At 46.1% G+C, this 21,134-nt stretch overlaps 1 protein-coding gene across 2 annotated transcripts in view; it reads right to left on the bottom strand.

Annotated features, from left to right (window-relative positions):
• The window catches only part of CCDC6 (coiled-coil domain containing 6), a 350,130-nt gene that overhangs the window by 62,906 nt on the left and 266,090 nt on the right, over positions 1–21,134 (bottom strand). For both annotated transcript variants that reach the window (XM_069240962.1, XM_069240961.1), the window contains one exon: positions 16,083–16,207. In XM_069240962.1, coding sequence (XP_069097063.1) covers positions 16,083–16,207 — 125 coding nt within the window. The remainder of the gene's footprint in view (positions 1–16,082; positions 16,208–21,134) is intronic.

Here is a 21,134-nt window from a genome sequence, read left to right as displayed (position 1 = left end):
AAGCTCCAGATTATTCTAAGCAGTTCATTGTGCAGACTGATGCCTCTGAACATGGGATAGGGGCAGTTTTGTCCCAAACAAATGATGATGGCCTTGACCAGCCTGTTGCTTTCATTAGCAGGAGGTTACTCCCCAGGGAGCAGCGTTGGAGTGCCATTGAGAGGGAGGCCTTTGCTGTGGTTTGGTCCCTGAAGAAGCTGAGACCATACCTCTTTGGGACTCACTTCCTAGTTCAAACTGACCACAGACCTCTCAAATGGCTAATGCAAATGAAAGGTGAAAATCCTAAACTGTTGAGGTGGTCCATCTCCCTACAGGGAATGGACTTTATAGTGGAACACAGACCTGGGACTGCCCATGCCAATGCAGATGGCCTTTCCAGGTTCTTCCACTTAGAAAATGAAGACTCTCTTGGGAAAGGTTAGTCTCATCCTCTTTCGTTTGGGGGGGGGGTTGTGTAAGGAAATGCCTCCTTGGCATGGTTGCCCCCTGACTTTTTGCCTTTGCTGATGCTATGTTTACAATTGAAAGTGTGCTGAGGCCTGCTAACCAGGCCCCAGCACCAGTGTTCTTTCCCTAACCTGTACTTTTGTATCCACAATTGGCAGACCCTGGCATCCAGATAAGTCCCTTGTAACTGGTACTTCTAGTACCAAGGGCCCTGATGCCAAGGAAGGTCTCTAAGGGCTGCAGCATGTCTTATGCCACCCTGGAGACCTCTCACTCAGCACAGACACACTGCTTACCAGCTTGTGTGTGCTAGTGAGGACAAAACGAGTAAGTCGACATGGCACTCCCCTCAGGGTGCCATGCCAGCCTCTCACTGCCTATGCAGTATAGGTAAGACACCCCTCTAGCAGGCCTTACAGCCCTAAGGCAGGGTGCACTATACCATAGGTGAGGGTACCAGTGCATGAGCATGGTACCCCTACAGTGTCTAAACAAAACCTTAGACATTGTAAGTGCAGGGTAGCCATAAGAGTATATGGTCTGGGAGTCTGTCAAACACGAACTCCACAGCACCATAATGGCTACACTGAAAACTGGGAAGTTTGGTATCAAACTTCTCAGCACAATAAATGCACACTGATGCCAGTGTACATTTTATTGTACAATACACCACAGAGGGCACCTTAGAGGTGCCCCCTGAAACTTAACCGACTATCTGTGTAGGCTGACTAGTTTTAGCAGCCTGCCACAAACCGAGACATGTTGCTGGCCCCATGGGGAGAGTGCCTTTGTCACTCTGAGGCCAGTAACAAAGCCTGCACTGGGTGGAGATGCTAACACCTCTCCCAGGCAGGAATTGTCACACCTGGCGGTGAGCCTCAAAGGCTCACCTCCTTTGTGCCAACCCAGCAGGACACTCCAGCTAGTGGAGTTGCCCGCCCCCTCCGGCCAGGCCCCACTTTTGGCGGCAAGGCCGGAGAAAATAATGAGAAAAACAAGGAGGAGTCACTGGCCAGTCAGGACAGCCCCTAAGGTGTCCTGAGCTGAGGTGACTCTAACTTTTAGAAATCCTCCATCTTGCAGATGGAGGATTCCCCCAATAGGGTTAGGATTGTGACCCCCTCCCCTTGGGAGGAGGCACAAAGAGGGTGTACCCACCCTCAGGGCTAGTAGCCATTGGCTACTAACCCCCCAGACCTAAACACGCCCTTAAATTTAGTATTTAAGGGCTACCCTGAACCCTAGAAAATTAGATTCCTGCAACAAGAAGAAGGACTGCCCAGCTGAAAACCCCTGCAGCGGAAGACCAGAAGACGACAACTGCCTTGGCTCCAGAAACTCACCGGCCTGTCTCCTGCCTTCCAAAGATCCTGCTCCAGCGACGCCTTCCGAAGGGACCAGCGACCTCGACATCCTCTGAGGACTGCCCCTGCTTCGAAAAGACAAGAAACTCCCGAGGACAGCGGACCTGCTCCAAGAAAAGCTGCAACTTTGTTTCCAGCAGCTTTAAAGAACCCTGCAAGCTCCCCGCAAGAAGCGTGAGACTTGCAACACTGCACCCGGCGACCCCGACTCGGCTGGTGGAGACCAGACACCTCAGGAGGGACCCCAGGACTACTCTGATACTGTGAGTACCAAAACCTGTCCCCCCTGAGCCCCCACAGCGCCGCCTGCAGAGGGAATCCCGAGGCTTCCCCTGACCGCGACTCTTTGAACCTAAAGTCCCGACGCCTGGGAGAGACCCTGCACCCGCAGCCCCCAGGACCTGAAGGACCGGACTTTCACTGGAGAAGTGACCCCCAGGAGTCCCTCTCCCTTACCCAAGTGGAGGTTTCCCCGAGGAACCCCCCCCCTTGCCTGCCTGCAGCGCTGAAGAGATCCCGAGATCTCTCATAGACTAACATTGCGAACCCGACGCTTGTTTCTACACTGCACCCGGCCGCCCCCGCGCCGCTGAGGGTGAAATTTCTGTGTGGACTTGTGTCCCCCCCGGTGCCCTACAAAACCCCCCTGGTCTGCCCTCCGAAGACGCGGGTACTCACCTGCAAGCAGACCGGAACCGGGGCACCCCCTTCTCTCCATTCTAGCCTATGTGTTTTGGGCACCACTTTGAACTCTGCACCTGACCGGCCCTGAGCTGCTGGTGTGGTGACTTTGGGGTTGCTCTGAACCCCCAACGGTGGGCTACCTTGGACCAAGAACTGAACCCTGTAAGTGTCTTACTTACCTGGTAAAACTAACAAATACTTACCTCCCCTAGGAACTGTGAAAATTGCACTAAGTGTCCACTTTTAAAACAGCTATTTGTCAATAACTTGAAAAGTATACATGCAATTTTGATGATTTGAAGTTCCTAAAGTACTTACCTGCAATACCTTTCGAATGAGCTATTACATGTAGAATTTGAACCTGTGGTTCTTAAAATAAACTAAGAAAAGATATTTTTCTATATAAAAACCTATTGGCTGGATTTGTCTCTGAGTGTGTGTACCTCATTTATTGTCTATGTGTATGTACAACAAATGCTTAACACTACTCCTTGGATAAGCCTACTGCTCGACCACACTACCACAAAATAGAGCATTAGTATTATCTATTTTTACCACTATTTTACCTCTAAGGGGAACCCTTGGACTCTGTGCATGCTATTCCTTACTTTGAAATAGCACATACAGAGCCAACTTCCTACAAATAGAACTTCACGTTCTGCAGTTTCCTGAAAGTCTGTTAGAGTTTCACGCAGCCTGCTTTCGCCGCGGCCCGCTCAGACTCCAGTCTCTTAAGTTGCAGTTCCAATCTACTGAGTGTGGATCGAAGATTCCATAAGAAACTCACACCCTTGGCCAAACAGAATTCCCTCAGGGTGATCTTAAAGGCCTCCGAATCACAGCAACACTATCCACAGTACCCTTGTTTCTGTCAAAAATAATCTTCTCACTCCTCAGTTCGCTGCGAAAACCATTGTCTAACAACCTAGTTGGAGAAAGGCACCACGACACGAGAGGGGCCTGAGCGGCCGGGAGTCTCAACTCAAGCTTGACCGGTGAATGGTCGGAGTACGCGCGGGCTAAATGTGTGACACCCACCCCTACAAGCCAGGGCACCATGGATCGGGAAATAAGCCAACAGTCCAACCTAGACCAGCTTAAATGCACTGCAGAGCAAAATGTGCCCTCTCTGTCTTGAAGGTGTAGCCAGCGCCACCCATGTACCATGTTCTGCGCACCCATGTCAGTCTTAAGTCATTTCGCTGCTCTGTGGCGATGCGGTGCCACCTCTGTCCCCCCTATCTTCTCGGGGGTCAAGTGCCTAATTGAAGTCTCTGACCCATGCCAAATATTTCGAGCCTATCTCCGCAACGCAGCTCCATATGGAGTCAAAAAAAGAAGGGTCATCAGCATTAGGCGCATAACAATTAACTATTGTGATGGATTGTTGCGACACCCCGGCCCCATATAATGGAATATCTGCTCTGCGGGTCGTTCCTAGAGCACCACGGAACATATGGGGTTCCCCTTCATATGAGGAATGAGATGCCCATGGATTACGAAGAGTAGCTAGCATGTTGACTGTATGAAAACCAGCAATCCACGAATGTGACTCGTGTTCCAGGTGAGAAATGTGTCTTCTGTAGGAGTACAATGTGTATTCGGTGTCGTTCTAGGTATGCTATAATATGGCATCTCTTACGTATATCTCCCAACCCCCGAACATTCCAAGTCAGGCATCGCAAAACATGTCCATTGCCCTGATCTAGAACTTTGATTGTTGCCATAGGTAAGAACTAAACTAGTGGGTCCAGTCTTGAGGAGAGTGTGGCCCAGAACCAGGCACAGTAGGGTGACAAGTGCCATAGGGACATGTGCTGGTGTGACTCAGAGCAATCAACAAATTCCCCTTCCCATCCTCCCACCCACCTGAGAGGCCCAATCCCACCTGGTATAACCCTCTCTTTGAAACCCAAGAACATAATCACAAACTGACAATTCTGCATCTCAGGGAGTAGATGGAGACTTCCCAGTGGGAGGCTGTCCAGAGTACTGCCTTAAAAAAACCTGGGGGTCAGGGGGTGCCCAGGAGAAGAATAAGATCTCCAAGGTGTGCCCACCACAGCCAGCCCACCAAGCGACAAGCCAGGGCCAGGCGCGTAGACAATCCCACAGAGGCTGCTGTTAATAGTGTGCATAGATCTCCTTTATGGGGGGAAGCATGCCTCAGAGAATAATAGCATCATTCCTGGTCGGACAGAGTGGAAGTGTGTTCCGGACCCGCTTCAGCAGATTTTTTTCCAGCGGCTCACCCCTGTGGGCACGTTTTAAATAGTCATTCACTTGCTGCAGAGTGGTGAATACCACATTCATGCCATTATGGGTGATTCTTCGCTGTGCAGGATACAACATAGCATAAGAAATGTTTGCTTGTCTCAGTTTCTGCTTTACAGCTGTGAATTTTTTCCGGGCCTCCTGTACCGCTATGGTGAACTCCAGATAGATCAAAAGCATATTACCCTCAAACTGCAGGTTTTTTTTTTTCTCGCTTCAGACTTAATGTAGCATCCTGTCCCTGTAATTCATGAGACGGGTGACAATCGGCATGGGCGGGGCCCCAGGCGGAGGTCTAGCAGCCAGGGCCATTGCCGCTCTCTCCATCATCAGCATCCTTGAAAAAGCATCCACGCCAAAAAGGGTGAGAAGCAATCGCTCCACATATGGCTCCATATGGCCAGTGCTCGCAGATTCCAGGATGTCTACTATGTGCAAGTTGTTTCATCTGGCTTCCCAATCTTCATTTTTGAGCGCTAGGACTTTGATGAGTTAATCCATCTGTAGGAGTTGTTCACTTTTTTACTGCACTGTGTCTTCGACGTGCAAAATTCGTTGTTAAGCTTCAGATATCCGCCCTGTCTGCTTATCCAACCTATTGGTGAGCAGGTCTAGACTAGCAGTCATTGTGTCCATTTTGCTGCCAATCGAGGACAGGTTGTCATGCATGGTAAGTAAGAGTGCTTTCATTTCGTCCATTTCCACTTGCTCGCCCTGGGTGGGCAGGGTCGCAGTATTTTCCATGTTCTCTGGTGTCGCCCTGGTCGATTTTTTTTGCTCCTAATTGTAGTTTTTGCTGCCTAGCGTCTGATTTCCCCATTTCAACCAGGTTCAGGATCAGAGTTCTCGGCAGGGTCCCCCCCGGTGCCCGTCTCCAAAGTATGCTGTCAAGTAGCTCACCCCTCGTGCCACAGCGAAGAGGCAAGCAGTCAGCGTCAGCAGCAGCAGAATCCGAATCTAAGGGGCAGCAGTTCACCCGAACTCCAGGAGCAGCCTCAAGGTGCTCCGTGCCATCACGGCTGCGCTGCAGCTCCGCCAACCAGCGGCGTCCCGCCCGGGCCCCCAGCGCCTCTCTGCCACTCCTCACTTACACATGTATTTCTTCGAGGAGTGTATTGCGGGCCCTTACGTGGCAGCCTGGCTGCTCCCCCAGTCGCCAGCTCCCTCCGCCACAGGTCTTCTGCGACGCCCCAGCCGACCAGGCCCAAGGGCAGCCAGCATCCACCCGCAAGAGCCAGAACCAAATCCTCGTAGTCCGTGTCGCAGCCGGGGTGCCCGCCTCTCACCTGGAGGGCCGCCCCGCAGAGGGACAGCCCGCACCTTGCCTCAGACAGCAAGCCTCAGCTCCAGAGGCCCGGGAGCAGCGCTCGACCCGACAGGCCCCGGTCGCATGTGTCGGTAATACGCCGATATCCAGCAGCGCCCCACTTCAATCGGCCCCCAGATGAGGGGACCCCGGCCACTAGCATGCGTCCCCCACCAGGCCGCCAGGCACAGCTTTTGTGCAGGATAATGATGAGTGATTGCTCCGGTCCGCAGGGGCCTCACTGAGGTGCGGCTATCTTGCGCGGCGGCTCTCTAGCCGCCCTCCACCCCCTCTCCACCCCCACCCCACCCCATCTGGGAGGTGTTGGATGTGCTCCTGATGGAGTTTGCGATTCTCCATTGGTTGGCCAAAAGAAAGGTGACATGTTTGCATGCCGCATGTTTCTGCTTACTTTATTTGGCAGAGGAGCACTGTCAGTGCCCTGTACATTTGCACACTTTCAAACTGTATGAATCACCAGAGTAAGGTGGCCCCTGACGGGAGGGGTGAGGGTCTATAACAGGGTGATGCTTAGTCTTTTTTTTTTTTTTTTTTTAAATCAATCAACCCTAGCGTTTCCAGGGTTTTTAAGGTTTCAAGAGCAGTTCTTGGCATGCCTTTCAGCATTGGAAGATACAGCACTGATCTTTGGGTATAGGAGTTCCTCCATGAGGAATTAATCATCTTGAACGCTACCTAGTTGAAGATGGTGACCCTGCTGATAATCTAGTGATACATGGTGGTATCATTGTGAGGGGATGGCTTTGCGAGTAAAGGCCTGAGTCCATACCTACACATAGGTTGATTGAGAAATGATCTCCTGGATCGGCCGTACCACCTAGGTCAAATGGTTCCTTTAAGGATCAATGTGGTACAAGTGGTTCTTAACATCCCAACAACCCCCCCTCACCTCCACCGCCCTGCAATAAGTAGCTTTGTGATCCCTCTGGTGAGTGTGAGAAAGGGGGCAGAAGGTGGAAGAGAAAATGGAGAAGGTGCAGGGTGCCGAGGTGCTGTGCGCCCCGTCACAATGCGTGCCCCTGTCCTCAACTTTGGTGTAAGAGGGTTCCTGAGCAAGCTCCTCCTCAAAAGTCTGCTTCTGTTTGCAGAAATAGTCTTGCTCCTTTGGAGACGGCTTGGTGAGAATCCTCCCTGTTTGAGGGTGGATGGCAAAGCACCGCCAACTGGCATCAACCTCCTCTTGGAGCTTAACTAGTATGGACTGCTCTTGGTGCTCCAACTCTGTTGCAGACAGGGCTTTGGGCACGCAGCAATTAGACGCAGATGATGGTTTTTGCACATTAACTGACCTTTTGGATCAGACTGAATCTTGGAAGCCGAGGCAGGTTTCAGAGCCTGCTTCAATTGAGTTGTCAGCACTGATTGCCAGGTCCGGAGCAGCTGCTTCAGTGCAGGTGGCTGGACTGAACTCTATTCCAGAGGCCTTCCTTCAGTGCCTGCTACGGCCTTCTGGCAGCGGTGGACTGGAAGTCTGGTGGTGGGCTCTGGGACTGGATGCCCAACCTTCTATAGGGCAGTGCTCAGCCGGTCGGTGCCAGTGTGTGCATAAGGAGGAAAAGGCGGGCTGTCTTTTCGAATTGCAAGCTGAGGCAGGGTGTGCAAGATGCCTCTTTTCTGCTCCGCTGAAAGGCAAATTACAGACCTGATGGAGCTCTCTCGAGGTGTATTTTGAATGGACTGTGGACAGTACTGGAAAGTGTATTCTTGGTGGAAGATGATTATGAGAAGGTCCGGGAAAGGGGCAAGTGCCCTGAGGGGGGGGGGGGTCGCAACAAAAGGAACTTGGTTGTCCAGGTCGACAGAGGTTACAGCCATTGAAACAGATGAAAGATTGTTCATGTAAATCAGGATGAAAGAAATGGGGTACTAGTGATGAACAGCAGAAGGCATCGACCCAGAGCTTGCAGGATGCACATCCAAACCTGAAGGGAGAAAGAAACAATCTAACAATGGAGCTGATGCCAATGTGCATTACCAGTAATAGGTGGAGTCACCATACCGCATGACTTGACTTCTTTGAAGTAAAACAGGTTGCCCACACTAGATGGCAGGAGTATGCACAGTATGTGTATATCTACCTATTCCACAAATCCATTTTCACCCCCCCCCCTCCCCATCCACCTTCTCCCTCTCGTTTGGAAGCCCTGACCACTGATATACTGGTTACAAGTAGAATCCAGAGAATCTACTGGTTGCTGCCTTCAACACTATAGTCTGAATGGTAGTGCTGCGACCATACAGGAAAAGGCGATCTACGTCTGTTGAAACAGCAGACTGGAGAAATGCATGAACTGCAACTAGGGAACTAGCGATACCGGCAAAACTGTGTCAAGTATAGATTAAGTATATGCACAGGATTTACTTTACAGGTAATCTTTACCTGCAGCAGACTAGTACTCAAGTCATTAGGTTTACCAGTGGTCTGCCTCTCTGAGCTAGGTTTGATCACTATACCCTGTTTTTTCTGGCTATGCATGAGAGAGTATGATTATGTGCTCAAATTGGGCAAGGCAGAAACTGGTGATATCCAGTGACCTCTGCAATATTGCTACCAGGACCATGAACACTGACTGCTAGAATGTTACAAGTTGCATTACAGGCATGGTCCTCCAATACTCCAACCAAATCACTGAAAGTCATCTAATTAGGGCCAACCAGACCACCAACTCCCCTCCATTTCAGCTGAGGAAGGTCTTCCAGTTTATCTTCTGCTACTTTAAGATTCTTAGTGCAGTACTGGTAACTCAGAGAAATGACAAGATGATTGTGCTAGATTTTCAGGACATTCATTTTAAAGTTCCTGTTTTGAAAACGTGCAAAAAATATCTGGACTCATGCTTGGTGTAGAATTCCATCTCCTGACCATGATTACAGACATCAACTAAGCAGTGGATTATTAACTGACAAATAAGAGTGTTGACAGGCTGGTGGTTTCAGAGGATTTACTAGCTGAGCCACTGTGACCACCTGTAAGAACAGCAGTCAGAGTTCATCCTGGCCACAAGTCTTTGGTTCACATCCTTTAATGGTGAAAGCACGCTCTTGACTATTCCATAAGATATCTGATCTGCCAGTTTGTCCACAGATTGCGGCTATCACTAGTCCATGACTAGTGAAAACCAGTCAAATTATCCAAGAAGTCCAATAGTCAACATTTGAAGCTTCAGGTCATCCTGTGGATCTGCTTGAAAATTAACACAATTCCAAATGAGATTGACGACTTGGATATGGCTATTTCTGATTTGGATAAAGGGTTGCCTTTGTGGGGTGGTGAAAGGTCAACAACAAGTTTAGTCTTTCAATAAGTTTAGTGCTCTTTTAACATCTAGAGTATGAAGAGCTCTCTCTGCAACAGATTATGGTTGAGGGAAAAAACTGTCAATTCAACAGATTGGCTGAGATACAAACTTAAGTAGGAATTTAGTACTGGTACTAAGAACCACCTTATCTTTGTGTATTTGGAAGAAAAGTTATTTTAAGGTTTAAGCCTGGAGCTCACTAACACGCCAAAGTGATGGCAACTAAAAATGATACTTTCGAAGTTAGAAATTAAGAGGGTATGAGTGTGGCGGTACAAATGGAGGAACCCATGAGTCTTGTAAGTGCAACATTATTACTCCACAAAGGCACAGGAGAAGTCCTTGGTGGAATTACTTGTTTAAACCCTTCCATGAAGGCTTTGATTATTGGAATTCTGAAAAGAGAAAGGTGCTGCCTACTTTTTAGGTAAGAAGCTATTGCAGCAAGATGCAACCTTAAAGATGTGCATGCTAAGTTTTCCTTCTGTAAGGAAAATAGGTAGGAGACAATGTCGTGTAGTGTGGCTTTGAAAGGGCCAATTTGTTTGGAATGGCATTTTGCTTCATAACATTCTCAAGTAGTGGGTTTGCATGCTTCCTTAAGAATGTCCAAACATTGTTGTGGACAGTTAAGATAACCAAACTATGAGCTCAGAAGCCAAATTGTTAGGTTTAGTTTCTTGGGATTTGGGTGCTTGATTTCTCAATGGTTCCAAGTGCAAAGGTCTGGGTTGAGGGGAAGTTTCTTGTGAGGAACTACCGATAGTTCAAGGAGGGTGGTGAACCAGAGCTTTTGATGTGGGAGCCACTAGTATTAGTGTGAGGGATGTTTGCCTGAGTTTCCAAACCAGAAATGGAAGGAGAGGGAGAAGCAGAAAAGTGCAGGCAAATATACCTGACCAGTTCATCCATAGAGCATTGCCTTTGGATTGGGGGTGTGGAAATTTGGAGGCAAAGTTTGGGCATTGTGTTACAAACAAATCTGTGCATGGAAACCCCCACTTTTGGAAGTAAGGGAGCAGGGCTTGTGGGTGGAGTTCTCACTCATGGACTTGTCGAATCCTGCTGAGAATGTTGTTAAAGTGTGTGTTCCTCATAGATGTTCCACTAACTGATGGATGTTGTGATAGTAAGCCCCCCAGATTGCCTGCGATAGGCGAGATAACTGTAGCGAATGTGCCCACCGGTTTTTGTAAATAGTACATTGTTGTCCGTCTCAATCATGACAACCTTGCAGATAATCTGAAGAGGGAATGCTTTCAATGCTAGGTGAAGAGATCAGTACTCTATGTACATGCTATGGAGACCCTGGTGTGTGGTATCCTAGAGACCCTGGACTATGAGGTTGTTCAGATGAGCACAGCACCCAGTCAGTCAGTGATGCACCCGTAGTCAGTATGGTTATGAAGACCAGGGTTGAAGAAAGACTGCCCCTTTAACAGGTTGCTTTTGTTCCACCACTGTAGACAGCGATGAGTGCAGCTGTCTAACGCAAGATCCTCCAACTGACCCTGTCACTGAGACCATTATTGAGCTAGACATTCCTGCATTGGATGGATGTGCATTCGGTATTATGACGAAGCACAAAGCAACCATACCCAGGGGGTTCATGATCATTCTGACTGGGATTTATTGATTGGCTTGGAAACAGGATATTTGCCTTTGAAATGTCTGTATTCGTGCTACATTGGGATAGGCTAATCCCAGCTGTGTTTAAAATAGCCCCAGATATATTTAAGTCTGGAAATTGATGGTGAAGTCTAGTCAATGTAGTAAGTGTATGGTAGTTTGGGTGTGTGGAGATAGTGGGAAAGTGCTGGGTTTGATGAGATAGTCGTCTAGATATGGAAAAACATGAATGTTCTTCCAGCGCTGATGTGCTGCTACTACCGCTAGTCAATTTGTGAATAGGCGAGGTGCAGTAATGACCCCGAATGAAAGGACCTTAAACTGGTAATGGTTGCCTGTCATTACAACTCTGAGGTATTTGCAATGTGCTGGGTGTATGGAAATGTGAAAAATGCATCCTTTAGATCTAGTGCTGAGAGGAACTCGCCCTGTTGGAGAAGTGGTATCACATCTTGGAGGGTGGCCAGATTAAATTGCTCTGTCAGGAGGTAGTGATTTAATGGCCGTAGATCTAATTGGCTTTCTAGACCTGTCCTTTTTGGGTATTAAGAAGTACAGGTGCATATTCCTGACTCTTAATGTTGTGCAGGGATGGGTTCTATAGCTCAGTTTACTAAAAGCACGAACTTCCTGTTTGACAGTAACCAAATTTGGATAATATCCAAACCCACTGGTCCAATGCTATGTTTTGCCATTTAGGAGGGAACTGTTGTAATCTTCCCCTGACAGGTGTGAAATGATTGGGGAAGGAGGGAGTCACTGCTTTGTGGCATGTGGTGCGCCATGTGATGAAGCACCTATGCCCCTTCCGTTTGTGTGATTGCCTCTGTATGTGCCTCTGTAGGAGCCTCTGGAAGAGATTGCCAACTCTGTCCTCAGTGGTAAGAGGACGAGGCCTCCGAGAATGTGGTCTTCGAGCCTGGCTTGTAGGATGGACGGTGATAGAGCCACAGGGACCAGGGTTCTGAAGTGTGCCCAACCTCAGGCTGTTTTCATTTTTTCGAGTGCCTTGTCAAACTGAGGGAGAAAAAGGTGTTCCTTATCTAAAGGAGCATTTAGGAGGGTTTGTTGCACCTCCGGTTTAAAGCCCGATATGCGCAGTTAAGCATGACAGTGTAGCAGAACGCCTTTATCGCCCTGGCCTCTGTGTTCGAAGAGTCTAGGGCATTTCTAATGGAGTTAATGGAGATGAGATGTCTGTCTGATTATCTCCTGTACTCTCTTTACCGGCTCCTCCATCTCGTTCCAATGGGCACAAGTATAATCTAGCTTGTAACCCCATACAGCAGTGACTGGCAGACTGTGCTGCAACATGCTTGTCAGACCCTTTTATCAATGACCTTGCTCTCCTTGGCAGAAGGTGGAGAATCACTGGCAGCTTGGGTATTAGCCCTCTAATGGGTGCTTGAAACCACTACATTAGGTGGAATTTGCCCTCTAATAAAAATGGGGTCAGAGTGAAGCTTTATATTTTTTATTCACCCTTGATATGATAATACATGGCCCATGCAGGATATTTACAGATATCATATGCATGTCTCAACATACCCCTATTTGGTGTAGAAAGGGTCCAAATAAAAAGACATATTCAATAGGCTCTTTATGTAATGGCACCTGGTGGAATGTTGCAGCCCTACCAATACAAGTCTGGAAGGTGATGGTGTCTGGAGGAGATGGCCTAGCAGAGTAAATGTCTGGGTCAGTGTTAGGCTGGGTAAATATCATTAGCTGACCAAGGCTAAGAGGGCTGCAGTGCATCAAACCTATCATCCCATGTCCACCAGTCAAAGTGAGGGGAACCCTGAGGGGTGATACCTAATGAGTCACCCTGTGAATGACGGAAGAGAGTGAAGGTGGTGGACTTTGTTTTGGGGGTTGGGAGAAAACAAAAGGATGATGTAGGAAGATGTAAAGGGCTAGAGGCATCAGTTTTATTTTATTTTATTTTTTTAAATGGCAGGCACTGGCAAAATCGATGTCCTCTTCAAAATAAAGTTTTTGTTTAGATGGAGGCGGTGTGGTAACAGTCTTTGCCAAAATACTGCCAGTTTGAGGCTGTACGTGAATCTGCTTTTGCCAGGCATCACAATTCTACTTCATTTTGTGGAGAATTGGTTAGACCGAAGCACTGCAGCCCGATTTAAGTGCTGATCTAGGAAGATTTGGAGCTGAAGTGGATTTGTGTTTCAGTGCCGAAACAGTCGATACCGAAGCTGGGTGAGTTGCATCTTTCGGTGCCAAAGTGGTCGGTGCTGAAGGTGGAGCTGAAGTGGTTGTTGCCAAAGGTGGAGCCTAGTGTTTGTGTGCTGAGCTGAGTGTGGGGCACCTGCACTGAATTTCCATGGCCGACCATGGCCAGCTTGCCATGGTGGCCCCGAAAATTTAAGTTCAGAGGAACTTCGATATTTTTTTAGGTGGCAGGACCAGGACATTGGACTTCACACTACTACTACTTTGAACCAGTAGGAAATCCTGCATTTTGAGGTCTTTATCTCGGAATAGCAAACCTCGAACGAGAAGGCCTCGCCCTTCAGCCATATACGCCTCGTGGAGCTCCTCCAGCTATTGTTCAACATTCTGTTGTTGGAGGATATTGGGTGTGTCTTCGACATCTTGTCTCTGCATTTCCCTGCGGTGTGGTGTTTGGTTCCGTGGGGGCCTTTTAAGACCGAAACGATTGTCAGGCTTCACAGTCTGCTTCTCTGTGGTCAGGAGAAAAAACGATGTTGATCGGTCTGAGGGTACTTTGCGTGGCTCCTTTGACAGATTTGGAAAGGAGCTTGTTCCGTCAACAGGGCAGTATCGAATTAAAAAGAATAGAAGTAGGCGGCCCAAAGGGCCTCTGTTCAAGTGTGTTGATCCGATGGGTAATTGTTTTAGGTCTTGAAGATGGAAAAAACACATTCAATAACAATACCAACTAAGGTGGGATGGATCCCACACTGATAGAGCCCGAAAAACTATCTCGGCCTGGAGCTTAGTGCTACACGACCAGACCCGATAGCAGAATAAAAAAATCTAACAATGCAGTCTATGCCAGTGTGCATTACCAGCAAGAAGAGGAGTCATTATACCTTGCTACTGAAAGGATTTAAAAAAAAATAAAAAAAAAAAAGTGGGGGGATTTGCAAACTTCCAGACCCAACACAAGACAGCATGAGTACGCAGAGCATGTGTATCTACAGTTACATGTCAAACCATATGTGTCCCACTCATCTTAAGACACTTACCCACCTTGGCCATATTTAAGAGATTTGCTTTGTCCTTCAAAGAAGGTGTTAGCACTTTGAAGTGGTCTAGCAACATAGTTCGCTGCGTAATATACCTTTGGTACAGCTCACCTCCTATATTGCGGAGACCTCTTAATCATGATTCTAGATATTTCTGTGCTCCTTATGCTTTAGAGTGGGTTTGGATGCGGCGAAGTGAAGGCCTACCACATACATTCTTGCCTGCACGGAGGCTTGAGGACTGGCCGAGTTTCTCAGACCAATACTGTACTGAGGAGGGCTATGGGAAGGGGTATGCTCAACTCCACAGTGCAGCTGACCAGAATGGCAGAGACTTTTGCGACTGCCCAGCACCCAGTGAGTGAGAAGGACTCAGAATTACGCAAAGCATGTATATCTACAGCCACACACATTAGGAATACAGGATTAACAACGCGCTGAAACCTAACCTCCAGATCGGGGACGTTTCATCCAGAGGAATAATCTTCTCGTAGGTAGGTTACTCCTTAACATAGATTTTGACAACAGGATCCAGATGCAAGACATAACCAGATACCAAGAAAGATGGCACTGTGTTTACAAATAACAAGGCTCGAAATGCACGTACTGCAGAGTTCCGTGTGTCCAGCAGTTTTTAAGTAACAATAGAAATGTCATGTGTAACTCTGGTGATTAATGTTCCCACTGGAAAGAGTTTTGTCTAGTGGCAGTCTGACTCATACAGAGGGTTAATGTTTGCTGCAAAGAATGTGTACCATGAAGATCAAAGAACATTATTTTATATGGATAGGTCAGTGGGTTACCGCTTTTGCAAGAGAGATCCTTTTGTAATTTGCAGTTTAAAGGTTACAATCCTAATACAGTACAGTGACCTATGACCTGTTAAAAAACTGAACGCAAACTGCATGGTATACTAATAAAGTTATGTTTTCCCCCATTATTACATTATCCTAATGCTGCTGAAAAGTGTTTGCTTGGGTAGAAATACATTATTATTAGTAGTAAAGACATCCCCCACTGCTGTGGTATGATTTAAATCCTGTGTTTGTGCTTCTCCAGACCACACACGCTCAAAATATACTGCCTCCTAGTATTGATAACATACGATTCCTACACCTTGTAATCTTCACTGTCCTTGTAACATTACTTATAGACAGTTATCTGTAAAACCTACTGTCTCTGTATAATGTGCATGCGATGTAAAGTGTTCTGACACTGGAATGAGTAGTGCTATAAAAAAAAATTAAGTGTGTGTGAGAGGGGCTATGGAGAGACGAGGGCACTGTTGGGAGGGTGGTAGTAAGGGAATCTGTGAAGAAGGCTAGGGTGCGACCAGCCCTTCTGCTGCACAACCTAACCCATCAGAGACTAAAAGGCAACGGAGAGAAACAGCAGCAAAGAAAAAATACTAATAGAAAAGAAAAAGCTAAAGGTACTAAAAAAAAAAAATAGGGGTAGACCCGGCTGCCAATTCAGTTAGGTCAAGAGCAACTAGTTCAGAAAAGTAGCGCAGCTAAAAAAACAAAACACAAATCGGAATAAGAGAGCACAGGAATGATTGTATGCCTCAAACAAACATGAAAGTACACCGTAGGGAGACAAAATCCTGGATGTAAACAGCTACAGCAGACTGCTGCTACTACTCCTACTAATGGCAGTGATACCCGCAGACTGACAATGTGAAAGGATGACCTAGATAAATAACTTTCACATTTCTAGAACACTATGACAGGAGTATACACAGCATGTAAATCATCAACAACATTTTTCAGGTAATTTAATCTCATCTGTCAAGGCAAATATCTACTCGCTTAACAATACTCACAGTGATGGCATGAGAGGGCCCCATGTGTTGTACGTGAAGACCTGGCGAGTTGTAGTAAGACATTCCAGCTCTAGGTAGTGATGTTGGTGGAGTGAAACCAACATTGTGACTTGGATAAGGTAAGCCTACAATTTCAAAACCAATACAAATTAATAAAGAGCACTAGCATTTCTAATTTTCAGAGGTTATCAACTATTCCAATTCAATCTATGAATTCATATTGTAGAAGTTGAAATGTGCCAATTTATTAGATCCAAGAAACCTCATAACTCGAGGCAAAACAAAGGTTGACAGCATTTATTATTAAAGAAAAGTTATATGATGGCAACAATGTTATGCTTTGTCCTAGAATATGACCTGCTTTGTCCTAGAATATGACCTGGAGCCACATGGCATCAAAGATACCTTGTAAAAGTGGATCATAATCCATCATCAGTGGTATCAATCTGCTGGGCATTAAAGGCATGTATTTTTCTTGGCCTCACTTCAAGATTTGACTCCCCTTTAACTATCCAATACAGGAAGATGACCATGTTTTCCTCAGACTGCCTTATAAAGGGAGGACGGTAATGTACACCACACCTTTCAGAAATATTGTGAAGTTGCCAAAATGGCTCAATAAGGAAATATATACAATGTAGAGATCTGGGTTATTGCCTTTTTCAAATTAGTTTGGTATCATCCTCCTACAGGTATGCTAGGGTTTGAGCAGCATTAAACAAAAGGAAAATGTTACTTACCCAGTAGACATTCGTTTGTGGCATGTAGTGCTATAGATTCACATGCTCTACATAAGTTAACCATCTAGTGTTGGGCTTGGAGTGTTGCAAGTTGTTTTTGTTCACAGTATGTTTTTGAGTCACAAGATTGAGTGGTGACTCCTCTCGGCGATGGTGTGCATGGGCATCGAGTCCTTTGATAGATTGTTTTTCCTCAGGTGGGTGAGGTAAGGCATATATATTCCGGGGAGGAAGGAGACCGTATATGAATCTGCAGTACTACATGCCACGAACAGATGTCTACTGGGTAAGTAACATTTACCATTCAATGGCATGTGTGGCTGTAGATATACATGCTTTTCATAGACTAAAGCAGTCCTCTCCAGGTAAGTGGTGGCTAGCCTGTAGGAGTTCTGAGTAGCATGGAAAAACATCTACACATTAGTGCTTTGTGAATGTGTGTGGTGTAGACCAAGTAGCAGCTTTCCAAATATCTGCTATTGTAATGTTTCCTACAAAGGCCATAGAAGCACCTTTTTTTCTGGTAAAATATGCTGTAAGAGCTGTACGTAATTGACAATAATTTTCATCTACTTGTCCCAGTTTCTGAAATTGGATTGCCTTTGTTAGGCATTGAAAATGCTACAAAAAGCTGTTTAGATTTCCTAAAACTTTTAGTCCTATCAATTTAAAACATACGAGCTCTTTTAACATCTAGTGTGTGCAGAGCTTTTTCAGCGACTGAGTCTGGCTGTGAGAAAAAAAACAGGTAACGCAACTGATTAGTTAATGTGAAATGGTGAGACTACTCCTGGGAGAAATTCAGGGTTTGTCCTAAGGACTACTCAATCTTTATGTACTTGGGAAACAGGTTCTTCTGAAGTGAAAGCTTGTATATCACTTACATGTCTTAGGGAAGTGATCGCCACTAAAAAGCAACTTTATGCGAAAGAAATTGCAAAGAACACCAATGCATGGGTTCAAACGGTGGACCCGTGAGTCTAAGGTTCCATACTGTAGCCTGAGGAACCCTGAGTGGAATAACCCTCTTAAGACATTCTATAAATGCTTTAATTACAGGAATTCTGAACAAATAAATATGTTCTCTTTTGGAGGTAAGCAGCCATAGCTGCTAAATGAAGTCTATTAGATGAGTATGCTAAATTTGCCTTTTGTAAATGCAGCGGATAAACAATGTCTTGCACTGATACTTTGAGTAGATCAATGTGTTTAGGTTGATACAAAACATTTCCATTTTGCAGCACAACACTGTCTAATTGTAGGTTTTCTTGCCTCTCTAAAAATGGCCACACTTTCAGAGGGAAGTTGTAAATATCCAAATTCTATGACTTCAGGAGCCATATCGCAAGATTGAGTGTTTTGGGGTCTGGATGTCTGATTTGACCTCGCTTTTGAGCCGGAAGGTCTTGTCTGTTCAGAAGATTCTGGTGGGGAACCACAGACAGATCAAACAGTGTTGTTTTCCAAGGCTGATGGGCCCATGTGGGGGCTACAAGGATCATGGTGAGTGATGTTTGTCTCAGTTTGCGAACCAGAAATTGAATGAGTGAGAGAGGCGGAAAAGTGTAAGCAAATATCCCTGACCAATTCATCCACAGAGCATTGCCCTTGGACTGAGGGTGTGGGTATCAGGACGCAAAGTTTTGGCATTTTGCATTTTCTAGGGTAGCAAAGGGATCTATTTCTGGTGTCCCCCACATGTGAAAGTATTGGTGAAGCAGTTGTGGGTGAAGTTTCCATTAATGGACTTGTTGCTGCATAGGAGGTCTGAAAACAGATTGTCCATTCCTGCGAGAAATTATGCCAGTAACTGAGTGTGATTGTGAATTATCCATTTCCAAACTGTCTGAGCTAGAAGGGCCAACTGAGATGACTGTCGTCCCCACGCACACACCCAAAAACCCCTCTACCCAATCCCCCCACAACCCACCCACACAGTTTCTGCAGATAATACATGGTTGTCATGTTGTCTGTATGGACTAGAATGACTAAGAGACGTGTGGAAGAAATGTTTTAAGCACTAAAAAGACTGCTAGTAACTCCAAGTAGTTTGTGATAAATTTGCTGAATGGGATTCCATCTGCCTTTTATTGGAAGGTTCTTGAAGTGAGCTCCCCAACCTATCTGTTATGCACCTGTACTGAGCGTGATCTGAGGCACAGGGTCTTGAAAGAGCCACCCCTTTGAAAGGTTGGTGGGATTCCACCATTGCAGAGAGCGGTGGATGAGTCCAGCAGTCCAACAACACTAGATCCAGAAGATGACCCTGTGACAGACCACTGACGAGCCAGACACTGCTGTAATGGACCCATGTGTAGTCAGGCATGAGGAATAATGGCAATGCAACAAGCCATCATCCCTAATAGCTGCATCACTAGTCTCACTGTGTAAGTGTGGTTCTCCTGTAGTTGAGACAGAAAAGTTTGGAAAGTTTTAATCCATGCTAGGTTTGGATATGCCAGCCCTGAGTGAGTATTGAGAACTGCTACCAGATAAGGCTGTATCTGTGAGGGTTGGAGATGGGATTTGAGAAAGAGAGCGTGTAGAAGGTTTACTGTGTACAGAGTTTGCTTCTGAAATTGTTGGGTGGTATTGGCTTTGATGACCCAAGCATCAAAGTATGGAAAAACGTGAATATGTTGTCTGAGGAATGCAGCCACTACCGCCAAGCATTTTGTGAATACTCTGGAAGCAGCTGTTACCCCGAATGGTAGAACCTTAAATTGATATTTATTTTCCACAATGACAAATCTGAGGTATTTTTTGATGTATGGGAATGTAAAAATAAGCATCTTTGAGATCTAATGCTGTCATTTAATCTCCTTTGCTGTAATAGGGAATGAAAATGTCACTTACCCAGTGTACATCTGTTCGTGGCATCAGTCGCAGTAGATTCGCATGTTCTGCAATAGCTCGCCATCTGGTGTTGGGCCGGAGTGTTACAAGTTGTTTTTCTTCGAAGAAGTCTTTCGAGTCACGGGACCGAGTGACTCCTCCTTTTGTCTCCATTGCGCATGGGCGTCGACTCCATCTTCGATTGTTTTTCCCCGCAGAGGGTGAGGTAGGAGTTGAATTGTAGTAATAGTGCCCATGCAATGGAGTGACTAAGTATGCACCTATTTAAGGTTGAGATGATACATATATAAATAATTGAAGGTAACTTCCAAACTGCTACAGGCTCCCGGGGAGGCGGGTGGGCACATGCGAATCTACTGCGACTGATGCCACGAACAGATGTACACTGGGTAAGTGACATTTTCAGTTCGATGGCATCTGTCGCTGTAGATACGCATGTTCTGCATAGACTAGTAAGCAGTTATTTCCCCAAAAGCGGTGGATCAGCCTGTAGGAGTGGAAGTAGTCTGAAATAATGTCCTTAATACGGCTTGACCTACTGTGGCTTGTTGTGCGGATAACACGTCTACACAGTAGTGCTTGGTGAATGTGTGAGGCGTAGACCATGTGGCTGCCTTACATATTTCTTGCATTGGGATGTTTCCTAGAAAGGCCATGGTAGCACCTTTCTTTCTGGTTGAGTGTGCCCTTGGTGTAATGGGCAGCTGTCGTTTAGCTTTAAGGTAGCAGATTTGGATGCATTTAACTATCCATCTGGCTATACCTTGTTTTGAAATTGGGTTTCCTGCGTGAGGTTTTTGAAAGGCAATAAAGAGTTGTTTAGTCTTTCTGATGTTTTTTGTTCTGTCAATGTAATACATTAATGCTCTTTTGACATCTAATGTATGTAGTGCCCTTTCAGCTACGGTATCTGGCTGTGGAAAGAACACTGGAAGTTCCACTGTTTGATTTAGATGGAACGGTGAAATAACCTTTGGCAAAAATTTAGGATTGGTCCTTAGGACGACTTTATTTTTGTGTAGTTGTATAAAAGGTTCCTGTATTGTAAACGCCTGAATCTCGCTTACTCTTCTTAGGGAAGTAATGGCGATGAGAAATGCCACCTTCCAGGTTAGGAACTGTATTTCGCAGGAGTGCATGGGTTCAAAAGGTGGACCCATAAGTCTAGTTAGGACAACATTTAGGTTCCATGAAGGAACAGGTAGTGTTCTTGGTGGTATAATTCTCCTAAGGCCCTCCATGAATGCTTTAATGACTGGTATCTTATATAGGGAAGTTGAATAGGTAGTCTGCAGGTATGCAGATATTGCTGCAAGGTGAATCTTAATGGAAGAGAAAGCTAGGTTAGATTTTTGTAAGTGAAGCAAGTAACCCACTACATGTTCTGGAGTTGTGTGTAATGGTTGTATTTGATTAATATGGCAGTAGCAAACAAACCTCTTCCATTTACTTGCAT

The sequence above is a fragment of the Pleurodeles waltl genome, chromosome 6 (assembly GCF_031143425.1).
Source record: "Pleurodeles waltl isolate 20211129_DDA chromosome 6, aPleWal1.hap1.20221129, whole genome shotgun sequence".
NCBI classification, from domain to species: domain Eukaryota; kingdom Metazoa; phylum Chordata; class Amphibia; order Caudata; family Salamandridae; genus Pleurodeles; species Pleurodeles waltl.
This window is presented reverse-complemented; position numbering and strand designations above follow the sequence as displayed.